The sequence below is a fragment of the Marmota marmota genome, unplaced genomic scaffold, assembly GCF_001458135.2.
Source record: "Marmota marmota marmota unplaced genomic scaffold, marMar, whole genome shotgun sequence".
NCBI lineage: Eukaryota > Metazoa > Chordata > Mammalia > Rodentia > Sciuridae > Marmota > Marmota marmota.
Genome location: NW_025999998.1, coordinates 6617689 through 6630205, shown reverse-complemented (window position 1 = coordinate 6630205; position 12517 = coordinate 6617689). Strand labels below are relative to the sequence as shown.

The following is a 12517-nucleotide window of genomic DNA, read 5'->3' as shown; positions in this document are numbered from 1 at the left end:
CAAAGTGCATTCATTACTTTGAGTTTGTCCTGTAGGAAATATTAAAAGGAACTTTTCAGGAAAAAAAATCATGATTCCATGTAGAAATGAAGAATGAAAAAAAGAATTACTTGCACCAGAAAAGGTAAATATGTGAGTAATGCTATATTTGTATTGTACATTTGAAAATACCAGTACTACCACTACTAGTACTAATTCTATATTGTGGGTTTCAGACTTATGTAAAATTAAAATGCATGATGACATAAACACTAAAAGGAAATGGAGTTAATATGTTCTAAGTTCCTAATGCTATGTGGGAAGTATTAATTTATATTAGACACTAATAATTAAGAAATGAATGCAATAATCCCCAGTACAACCACTAGGGGAATAAAGAAATATATAACCAACAAATTGATGAGGATAATAAAGGAGGCAAGTAATGGGATGGACAGCATAAAACAGGTGAGACAGATAAGTTGATATAAATTCAAATATATGAGCAATTGCATTAAACATAAATGAATTGTAAATTAAATACCCAAATGGAAAAATTAAGATTTTCATCCTGAAAAATAAAATAAAAAACAACTATTTCTTGTTTTCAAGACACACACTTTAAGTAACAACACAGAAGTTTTAAAAGGTATATATCATGTAAACACTAATAAAAATAAAAGTGGTATATATAAATGAATATTAAGACCAGTGTGGTGGCACATCCTTATAATCCAAATAGATCAGGGGACAGAAGCAGGAGAATTGCAAGTTCAAAGCTAGATTCTGCAACTGAGCAAGGCCGTAAGTAACTTAGCAAGACCCTGTCTCAAAATAAAAAAAATAAAAAGGGCTGGGGATGTGGCTCAGTGGTTAAGCACCACTGGGTTCAATCCTCAGTACCAAAAATAAATAAATAAATATTAGACAAAAAAGACTTTTAGACAGAAAGCATATCTAGAGATTAAGAATAATATGATATCAATATGAAGAAAAAGTATAAGATAAATTTAGAACAAACCCAGAAAAGTGAAATAATAAAGTTTCTAGAATAAAACATATCATATCTTCATGGCTTTGGGGAAACAAGTATTTCTTATGAAGAACCTGAAATTCTCCAAAACTTAAAGGAAATTTAAATAAATGAAACAGTGTTAAAATGTTTAAATTCATAAAATCTGAAGAAATCATTAGGAGAGTGAAATGACAAGCAAAAGTGAGAATAGATTTGAAAGACATATATCCAGCAAAGGGTTCATATCATATTGAGAAAAGATTAAGATGGACTAATGGAAATGTGAGAAGACCTTAACAGACTCTTAACCAAAGAAGAGATACCTAAATGCCTGTTAAGTATGTGAAAAGATGCTCAATCTCATGAGTTTTTTGAGAAATGGACATTAAACCACAATGAAACACCATCACATACCCTCCAAAATGGCCAAAATTAATTTTTAAAAAATCAGATAATACAATCTTAGACCAGGTTCTCTAGGAAATATGCTTTCCACACTGTAAAATGTGTTCAAAGGAAGTTTGGGGAAGACTGCTCTTGGGAAAACATTTATGGATGTGAGGAAAGCAGAATTGGACACGGGGAATGATCCTGCAATAGAAGCCTCAGTTACTCTTGCAGGGAGCATTTGAGTTGTGACGGTAATTGTTTCCACCCACCATAACTACATTCATCACCACCACTCCGCCACCATCCCCACCACTGTCCAATCGGTACCATCACCACCACCACAGATGAGTCACTGCGAGTAGAGGCCAGGAGTAGAGGCATGACCTTGGGTATGGAATCATTCTCTGCTTGAGGTTAATTTACACAGAGGATGTCAGTGGCAAGCTGCTGGCCACCAACACTACCAGAAATTATGTGAATGAGTACCTCAGTCCCAAAGCAGGAGCTAGGTGAAGTATCATAGAACAGCCTGCAAATATCAAATACTGAGAGGAATGGGGTGCAACTGAACTGTCACTACAGGTGGGAGGGGAGCTTGGTACAATCACTTTGGAAAACTATCTGGAAGTTTCTAGTAAAGTTGAACATATGCCCTGTCACCCAGCACATCCACACTATATAACTTATAATTCCACATATATCCAACACATATGTATGTGTACCAAAAGGCAGGTATAAGAATATGGCAGGACAATTTATCATAGTCAACAACTGGAAACAACTCATATGTCTGTCACCTGTATACAGATAAATAAATTTTGGCATATTCACATAATGAAAACTACTGCTGTACAAAACAGCATGGATAAATTTCATGAACAGTGAGTGAACAAAAGTCACACTCAAAAGAGTCTGCATGATTTACTTTTTATAAATCTCAAAGATAAGCAAAAGATGTCAGTAGTAGGTAGAATAATAAGTGTGTACCTAGAGTCAGTCTGGTGATGTGGAAATCTGACCCCAACTTAAGCTAAGATAAAACATTCACATCCCATTTCCTCAGGTTTCTGTTTACATTTAATCAGAGGAAGTAAGAAGTGATAAAAGAAAGGAAAGGAGGAAGGGATTGAGAGAAGAAGGGAGGGGAAAAGGATGTGTACACAGAAAACATTTCATTTTTTAGTCTTTCACATGATTGTTTCTTTACTTCTCCCAAAAATACTGTGTAGGTACTACTATTCTCATTTTACATTTAAAAAAAATGTAAGCTATAAGAGAAGCATAAAATACAAACCTGTCCCATACTTTATAATTGCATATAAGTGAATTAGGAAGGGGAAGCCTGACATATACATGAAACACCAAAAGAAGAGTAGAAGAAATGATGTGATATTGTGTGCAAAACAATTACTGGAGCACAAATGCTGTAATTTAGAGAAGAGACATAGTTAGAAAAAATTTTGGAGGGATGGACTTGAAAGATTTAGTTAGGGGAAAGAGTCTACTAGTTCACTACCCAATATTTATTTTCTATTTCTTATTCAGTAAGATAGAATAAACAAACACCCTGATTTTATTTGGGGGAAGCAATCTGCATATTGGCTCCATTTTCCAGCCACCTTTACAGCTAGGTATAACCAGGGAGCTGTATGCTGTCTGGTTAATTATAAGCAGAAGTACTATATGGGGCCTCCGGGAAATATTCCAGAAGGTAGCAGAATCACTTAAGCAGTGCAAATGGTTTGCCTTTTCCCTCTTCTTCTTTCCTATTCTCTGGCATATGGACATGATGTCTGTGTACCATCAGCCGCTTTGGGCCAAGAGGCTGCTTACTTAGATGGCTGAGCTAGAGAAGAAGAAGGAACCGGGGATGCTGACAAGGAGACTCCACACAGACTCCAGGCTATCTCTGAACTTCATAAGGCAAAAATAGATCCTTATGCATTCCATGATATTCAGATGATGCTCATGCTAGCTAATTTAGGGAACAGAAAGACTTTCTATCCAGGTATTGAAGAATAGTATAGAACAATGGTGTGTTGAACCAGTTCATCAGACTCATTTGTTAAGTTTTCAGAAATATCTGCAAGTTGGTTTTTAAACATTTCCATTTTAAAAAATAAAATCAAAACACAAAACAAAATAAATTATAGTTAAAACAAAGGTAATAACAACTTAAACTCACTGCTCCATGATTATTTTGGATGCAGTAAATATTTTCATTTCCTTGAGTTTGTTTGTATATTATCTGTATGACAGAAATACTACATAATAGTATATTACTATAAGTCTCTTTCTGACTCCACCTTCACTGATGTCACATTGGTAATCTGAAATTGACCATAATGGAAATAATTTGCTATGGTATTTGGCAGAGATTACATATCAGGGTTGTTTTTCTGTTGTTGTTTTGTTTTTGTCTTTTTTTCTCCAGAGAGTTTGTCAGTAAACATTTGGCAGAGCACTACTAAGTAAGGTCAATGCTATTAGCTGTGGTATTATTTACAGCAAAGTACTAGAAAACCAAACAGCCATTGCTAGGGAGCTTGTTAAATAAACCATGGGTATATCCACACAGCATGGGATTCTGCTACAGTGCAAAGAAAACAGGAAGAATTCTTTATAATCATGTCTAGAGGAGTGTTAAGGAGAAAAAGGAATGAGGAAGATTTCTGCATTGTGGTAGTGTGTGAGCACCAGGATGTGTTGTTCAGTGATAAAAGCGAGGCACAGAACAGGGTTTGTAAATGTCACCTTTGTGCAGTAAAGGGAGGGTGGAATATAGATTTTAAAAAATCGTCTATATATTTTTAAAACAAAGCAAATAGAAGGATAAACCAAACACTAATTGATACTTGACTTGTTACCTATGGTGGGAGGGAAAAGAGAAAAAGAAGAGAAGGGATGGTGATTTCAGGGAGAATTCTCTAATTATGCTGTTTTATAGTTTTGACTGAACTATGTAAGTATTTTATCTAATAAAAAATATTAAATTTCTTAAGCCAACTTCTGAAAATTGAAAACAAATGGAAAAAAAATCCAACTCTATGTTAAATTGATGGAATAACCACAATAGAGAAAATAATTGTCAAATCATTTTTTAAACAGTCATTTGATCATATGTCCCAATGGTGTAGACCCTGGAGCCATAAAAGCACAAAGATATCTTAAGCTGAGTCTTATTTTTTAAGGTAATATGGTCCTATTTTTTAAAAACTATTATGTATATATTATAGGAAAAAGGTACTTGGATTAATGCCTTTAAGAACAAAGATTTTTAAAGTGAAGAGAAAAGAAATAGAAGAAGAATAATTTTAAATTCAATCAAAATCCTAAAACCTTACATTTTAATTGTTTCATTCACATTAGAACGGCTGTTATTTTTTATTATATAATTTTAAAAAGAAATAACAAATTTGGCAAGAATGTGGAGAAAATGGAACCTATGAATATCACTGGTAAGAATAGTGGTCCAAGCACAGTTGCCCAGCTTCTGTAAAAAACCAGTATGGCAGTTCCTCAAAAAATGAAACAAAGAATGACCATGTGCTCCAATAATTACACTTCTAGGTATATACTCCAGAGAATTTAAAGCAGCAACTCAACTAGATATTTGTACACTTCCATTCACAGCATCATAATTCATCACAGCCAAACAGTGGAAGCAATCTAAGTGGCTATCAGTGAATGAATGGTTAAACAAAATGTGTGCTCACACACACAAGCATTATTCAGCTTTAAAATGGAAATTCTCATACCTGCTTCAATATGGATGAATCTTAAAAACATCAAGTTAAGTGAAACAAGATAATCATAAAATGACAAATACTCATAGATACAGAAAGTAGAATTATGGTTGCTGGAAACTGGAGTTGGGAGCTTGACGGTGGGGAATAACAGTGGCCTGATGTTTAATGGGCATAGAGTTTCAGTCTGAGAAGATAAAGTTCTGGAGACAGAGGGTGTTGATGGTTGCAGAGCAGTATGAAAATACATAATTTCACTAAGTGGTACACTTAAAAATGATTATGTGGGCTGGGGTTGTGGCTCAGCGGTAGAGAGTTCGCCTAGCATGTGCGAGGCACTGGGTTGGATCCTCAGCATCACATAATAATAAATAAATAAAATAAAGGTATTGTGTCCAACTACAACTAAAAAATAAATATTTAAAAAAATTATTATGTGTATTATGCCACAATAAAAGATGAACTGGAAATAACAACATGAACTTGCTTTTCTCTCTCTTACGATTAAAGGCCCATTTTTTAACTCTGTCATCTGAAAAGGCCTAGAAGCAATGACAGTGTCAAAGCAACAACTTCCCTATCACCAAGACTGTAGCTTTAAGTACCATTCTCCACACACACACACACCAAAACAAACAAACAAACAAAAAAAACCAAAACACACACACACACACACACACACACACACAAAACCAACCAATCAACCAACCAAACAAACAAACAAAACAAAACAAAACAAAAAAAACCTGAACTTTTTGAAGGAATAAATGCCTGATTTTGATTCCAGGGCAAGAAATATACAAAACCGTTTTGGGGAAATCTTGCTGAGCCAAAAAAGCAAAGATACTATTGGAGACAAATGATTGTCAAAAAGACACAGAAGCCAAAGTGAAGGGGCTTTTGTTGGCCAAACATGGGATGATTTGAGCATGTGCCTGAAACATATAAATCCATCCAAAACTCATGAAAACAAAACCCTCAGCAGTCCCCATTGGAAGCTGCTAGGGTACCAATTCACTGTTGAGAAAACCAATAAGGAGAAACAATTAGGCACATATCCTGCTTTTTCTGTATAAACTCTACCTCTGGGTAACCAAGTAGTTGATTCCAGGGAATGTATTCAGAAAGAATGAAAGAATTTGAATTCGTAAAATGAAATGGTCTTAAACAACCATCACCTACAGATGCTAAAACCATAGTTAAAAGGTCAATGATGCATTTATCACAGGTTAATCAGGCTGACAACATCAGAATCCACTTGTTCAATCTTAGCACTGCCAAACCTTCAGATGTAAATATCAGCTAATTGTAGGGGATAGAGAAATTAATTGCCACCATGAAGAAACAATTAGTCCAATTTAGAATGTGGGCAACTTTGTAAGATAAATAACCCATTATCTTTAACAAATATATGAGACAAGAAAGATCAGTTATAGAATATAAGAGACTTAAAAAATTAAGAACTGAAAATAATATACAGACTTATCTAGATCCTGGTATCCATGTGGTTGCCCTTGGTGGCTCTGATTACAACTTGTCCTGTGGCCTTTGTGGTTGATATCTGCAGCTATGGAGATGTATTCTGTCCTGTCAGTATGCTTGGTTAGGGCCCAGAGACGTTTACCAAAGCTTCAGCCTCACCCCTGCTACTGCCCGTAACAAATATGCAAGTGTCTACAAAGGTTCAGTTCTCATGAGACACCTCCAGCACCAGACCCTGAGAAGGCTCAACTTACCCTGTCATGACCATCCTGAGACTCTCAACTCAGTATCCTAGGAACTGGGAACTGAGAATGATTGGGTGTTTCAGTCAACTTTTTCGCTGCTGTGACTAAATGACCCGACCAGCACAATTGTAGAGGAGGAAAAGTTTATTTAAGAGCTCACGGTTTCAGACTGCTCAGTCCATATATAGCCAGCTCCATCATGGCCGAAGAGTATGGCAAAGGGAAGCAACTCACATGATAATCAGAAAACAGAGAGAGTGAGTCTCCACTCTCCAGATACAAAATATATATTCCATAGCCATGTCCCCAATAAACCACTTCCTCCAGCCACATCCCACCTGCCTCCAGTCACCACCTAGTTAATCCCATCAAGGATTAATCCACTGATTAGGTAAAGGCTGTAACCCATTCATTTCTCCTCCAAATCTTCTTACATTGTCTCACATGTAAGCTTTTGGGGGACACCTCATATCCAAACCACAACTTTGGGAAATGAAATCTCAGAGCTTCTCTCTGCCTGACCACTCTGCCCTGCCCCATTTGCATTAATGTGGGTATGCCCCAGGTTCGAAAGCGCTAGTGTAGAGGCAGCCTCCTATGTAGGAACGGGGAGCGGAGCTGCCATCCTCTTTTCTCTAATGTCCAAACACTTCCCGGACAAGACCTAAAGAGCGAGAAGATAGACCACCATCTCTTCTTCTCCTTCCCTTTCTTCTTTCCACCAAGGCCTTGAGAACCCAGTGGTGAGTTTTTCTTCTCATTTCCCTGTGCCTTAACCACCTGCTGTGCAGGCCCACACCTGTTCTAAAAGGAGGGGTGTTTTTCCTACACTGCAGGAGAATGCTATGAGCTGGATCTTCTAGGCTGGGCTTTTGATATTCTAATAGAAAGACCAGAAAACAGGACTAGAAAACAGTCTGGCTTCCAATAGTAGTGTTTCCTGCCTGCTGTATGATCCTATATATTAGCAGAAGTGGAATGTTACCACATTTTTTAAATTCTTTCTGTAACAAATCCTAATCTCTCTCACACACAAATACCTTGGCGTGGCAGGGCAAACAGCATGTGCTCAGAAAAGCAAAAGAAAAACACACATTAATAATTTTCAAATGACCACTCTTATACACATTTAAGTATAATTATAGTGGGCATATTTTTGTTTTATATTTTCAAGACTACAAGTAGTAAGTGACTACATCCTCATGGCAAAAACCATCCTGACCACTGTTTTATAATTTACTTTTGTCATTTCAAAACAGTCTTTGCCATTTTCCAGTGTAATTCAATTTCCCATTGTAATCCCCACTTAATTCAATATTCTACTAAAATATGCATTTCATTCCCTGATTGGTGTTCCATTGTCCAATGTACTTTTGCACATTTAATCTTTAGCCAGTCTACTTTGTGAGATAGTTGTTTCCAACTGACTGGGGATGAACAGACTTTGTACACATTTTTGGGTACTCTGGGAGACATAAATGTCTAGAGGTGAAATGGTTGAGTTAAAAGAATACACATGGTTCTGGTAAAAGATGTTACAAATTACCTAACTATCCTCAGAAAAGTCATAGTATTTTCTAGTTCCATGAGCATTGTTCTCATCACTCCTCATTATACAAGGCAGGAAGCTGAGAAGATGGAGGAGACTCTGGTCCCCCGTGACCTTCTCCACTGCCACATTGTGAGACAAAGCAACCAACTGTGTCTGCTTTATGAAGGAGACTATAACCAGCAGACTACTTCAAGAGATGCTCAGAAGCTGATGCTTCACTTTTTTTTTTTTTGCTTCTGAATGTCTTTTTCATTTATATCTCAATTGATATATAAGGCCAGACTGTCACATGCTGATTTAACCTTGTCAGATAAAGTCAAAGTCTCATTTCTTTAATAACTAACTGGAGAGTCCATGAGTCAACATGCAAAAAAGAAAAAAAAAGTGGTTGTAGAGGGGGGACAATAAAGGGAAACACCAGAATTACTTAAATGTTAGAAGAAGAAGAAGATGATGATGATGATGAGCAAAATGTAATCAATAAAAATCAGCCACAGGAAGGAATTCAAAAGACTTACAGGAAAAAAAGAAAAGAAAAAGGAGTTGTTAACATTTGTTGGAAGAAAAAAAAAAATCCTAGCAATTTTTTCTACTTGGCCTCAAGTTCTCATCCTAGCAGAATGAACTCTTTCTTCCAGGAATTGGTGGCCAAATTCCCCCTAGGTGGAGTTTACAAGGGAAGTGCTTCTAACTCTCCTGCAATCTGGGATCACGTGTGTCCATGATTCTCACAAGCCAAGAAAGTTAAAAAGAATAGGAATCAGCAGTAGGGGTCTCCAACTTTCCCTTTCCCCAAAGAAACACTTCATACATTGCTTGTCTTAGGCAGAGAAATCCCACAGAATTAGGTACCAGCAACAGTGACAAAGGATTCAGGAGTTCAACTACTACTCCATAAAATGTATTCAGTGTCTACTGGAGTGTGGCATATTAGAACACCAAAGTGTCTCCAAAATATGAACAGACCTTGCATAAAACATGTAATTCAAGAGTAATTTTCCTATTGCAATTCTGTATTTGTTCCTCATGAAAAAGGTGATGGCTAAAAGCAGAAATTCTAGAAATACCTCATAGTTCAATCCTGATCCTCTTAGGAACAGAACTTAGATCTATTTGCTTAGCCTCTTTGTGTCTCAGTTTACTCATCTGTAAGATGAAGATGATGACACACAATATCTCATTTGATTCTTCTAACAGTCCCAGAAGGTAACAACATTCCCTACTTCACTGAGTTGTTGCACTGACCAAGTGAATTAATGTGTGTAAAGTGTTCAGAACAGTGCTGGCACATGCATGCTTTGTGTTTGCTTGTTAATTTTTATACTATCAGCTAAATTGGGGCTACTATGTAGCAACTGTATAAACAGTGTAAAATTTACTTGGCTCTGGGAGATTTTTATTAGTTCAAAATGTATGTAGTTAATGGGACTTCATTAATCTACACTGCATTATTTTAAACTTGCATAATGTAAATGAGTATGCACTATATAGGCTTTAAGTGCAATGGGTAATATTCAATTTCTTGTACTTTTAAACAGCAATTATTATTGATCAATATGTAAGGGCTCTGGTGGGTCAGATGACAGGCAGGCTTCAAGGCATGGGGAATATGAAGATGCCTGTCCAGGTTGACCCCATGAGAAACCAGTGATAATACTGTGTGCCAGGCACTACTCTATGGCTTTCAGATATATTATCATATTCAATTCTTACTATAGCCCTACAAAGTAATGGTTTTCAGAGCCCCATTTTACAGATGAAAAGACTGAGGCAAAAAACCTTAAGCAACTTGTCCAAGGTCACCCAGCTGGTAAGTGATGGCATGGTATTTAAACTTAAGTATATTACCCAAAGAACTCAAGTGTAATTGTCTTATTACAATTCAGAAAGTTATGAAGTATGCCAAGTTCCTCTTAGGTTCTTCTATTTTTTTCTCCCTTCAGGGCTTATTTATTTTGTAAATACAGCCCTACCAGCAACTATTATGGCCATGGTATTCTTAAAGCAGACAATTTGAAAATACAGAAAAATAGAAAGAGAAAAACTTCAAACATAATATTTTCACCCAAAGATGACCATTGTTTAAATTTGGGTGTATTTTCTTAATCTTTTCCTAAGCACATGGTTTTAAGTTTATTTTACATACGTGATAAAATTATATACACAATTTTAAATCTTTCTTTTCTCTCCTATCTCATGATATTAAAAACTTCATAAATTTCCTTTAAATAGACTTCATAATCTGCTGCATGGCAGTTCCAGAATATATTTATCATTTCTCTCATGTTGGATGTTGGAGTTTTTCCAGTTTTTTTTTTCCCCACAGTGGAATGAATCTTTGTCCCCTTTTTTTGATAGTTCTCCTTTTCTGACAGTCTTCAGATCCCCCTCGGCCACCCAATGATCCTGATAAAACACTATCCTTCCGACAGTCAAAGTTTACTTTCTAGAAGGGAGCTTATCAAACTCATTCATACTAAAGTATACATGGCTGATAAAGCTTATCTTCTTTTTAATCCTGCTTTTATCAATCTAAGACAAGGGAATGAAGCTTGAATTGTTGGGTTATAGTCATCAGATAATGTAGTGAAAGATCTCTTCCCAACCCCCAACTAGAGAGTAGACTCCACATTGGCAAAAAGTTATAGGGCTCAACTTAATTTCAATAAAGTTTATGAGAAGGCAGTTGAAAACTGAGGAGGTGGTAATGTGCTAAAAGAGATGAAAAGAATTTAAGTGAGAGTTTAAAAAAAAATGGGTAGAAGAATGAAAGATTTAGAAATTTCACTTAGCAGCACAAAGTATATTTGGCATCACTAACCTAATTTCTCCAGCTCTCGGGTTTGCCTTTCTAACGTGTTTGGCCTTAAGAGATGGGCCTGCCCACCTTCCTAGAACAGTTGGATGGGTTCTCAGCCCTAATTACCAAGCGCTGCTGAGGAGCAAGTCACCAGGAGCAGAAAGTAGAGTTGTGACAGGGATCATCATCTGCAGGTGCAGGGAACACTTCCAAGCCTGTGTCCACAAGCAAATACTGTTGAAGCCTCGCCTCTTAAGTCTCAAAATTCAAAGTAATAATCTCTGCGGGGGATTAGCGGCCCTGTGTGAAAGTTCCGGAAGCCTTGTTCTACTGCCAGTGCTCGCTCGCTCTTTCCTTTGCTCACCCAGAGGCTTCAGGTTTTCGAGGCGTCTGCCAAATCACATCCTGCATGGAAAGCAAGAGGGACTCAAGGCAGAACCAGTGTCCCCCAACTCAAAGCCTCTCCAAACTCTCAAGGGCAGCGCGTTCTCCCAGTGCCACCAGTGGGAGGGCTGGTGGTGGTGGGGGGGAGAGAGACAGAGAGGGAGGGAGGGCGGGGCAGTGACTCCGCCCCCTCTGGATAAGGGGCCGAAGGAACCCTAAATTCCAAGACCTAACACGAGGGGGAGGGGGGACGAGCGATAGCCACTCTAGCTGAAGGCCATGGGGCAGACCAGGTTCCTGGAGAAGCACCCCCCAGTTCCAGCCGGTGCGCTGGGCGCCTTCCCACGCCTGCTCTGCGGGACCCCAGGCGCCCCACGCACGCACCCACCCGCCTCCCTGGGCCCGCCGCTCCTCCCTCCTTCTTCACTGGTTGGCCGGGTCGCTGCGGAAAGCAGCGGCAGCGGGAGGAGCCGGGCGCGCCCGCCACGCAAAACCACCGCTCTAGCTGGGTGGCGAGCAGGCTGCGCGATCCCAGGTGGCAGCGGTGACAGTGACAGCGGCAGCGGCAGCAGTCTGTGCGCTTCCTCTCCCAGGAGCACCCGCATCCCGCCTCCGCCGCGCCACTGAGCTGCCGGCGATCCCGGGAGCCCCGGCCCACGCGCCCACGGCCGAGCCCCGCGCACAATAGCGGCGGTCGCAGCTGCGGCTCCGAACCTGGACGCCAGCCATGGGGAAGACGGCGAGGAAGGGATACGACTACAAGCGCTTCCTGAAGAATAACTGGTTGCTGCTCTCCACAGTGGCCGCGGTGGTGCTAGGTGAGCAGCGCGGCGGGTGGGCGATGCGCGCACGCTCACGCGTGCCCAGAGCCCAGGCCGCGTGCGGGTGTGCGAGTGCAAGGGTGGGCATGGCGCGGGCGCAGTC

At 39.0% G+C, this 12517-nt stretch overlaps 1 protein-coding gene across 2 annotated transcripts in view; it reads left to right on the top strand.

Moving 5' to 3' along the window:
- The first annotated feature begins 11855 nt into the window (after positions 1-11855).
- The window catches only part of Slc1a1 (solute carrier family 1 member 1), a 76895-nt gene continuing 76233 nt past the window's right edge, over positions 11856-12517 (top strand). Inside the window, exon 1 of one of the 2 annotated variants that reach the window (XM_048806834.1) lies at positions 11856-12411. In XM_048806834.1, the coding sequence (XP_048662791.1) occupies positions 12321-12411 (91 nt within the window). In that variant the 5' untranslated portion in view covers positions 11856-12320. The remainder of the gene's footprint in view (positions 12412-12517) is intronic. The other variant, XM_015492878.2, reaches the window with a different exon arrangement.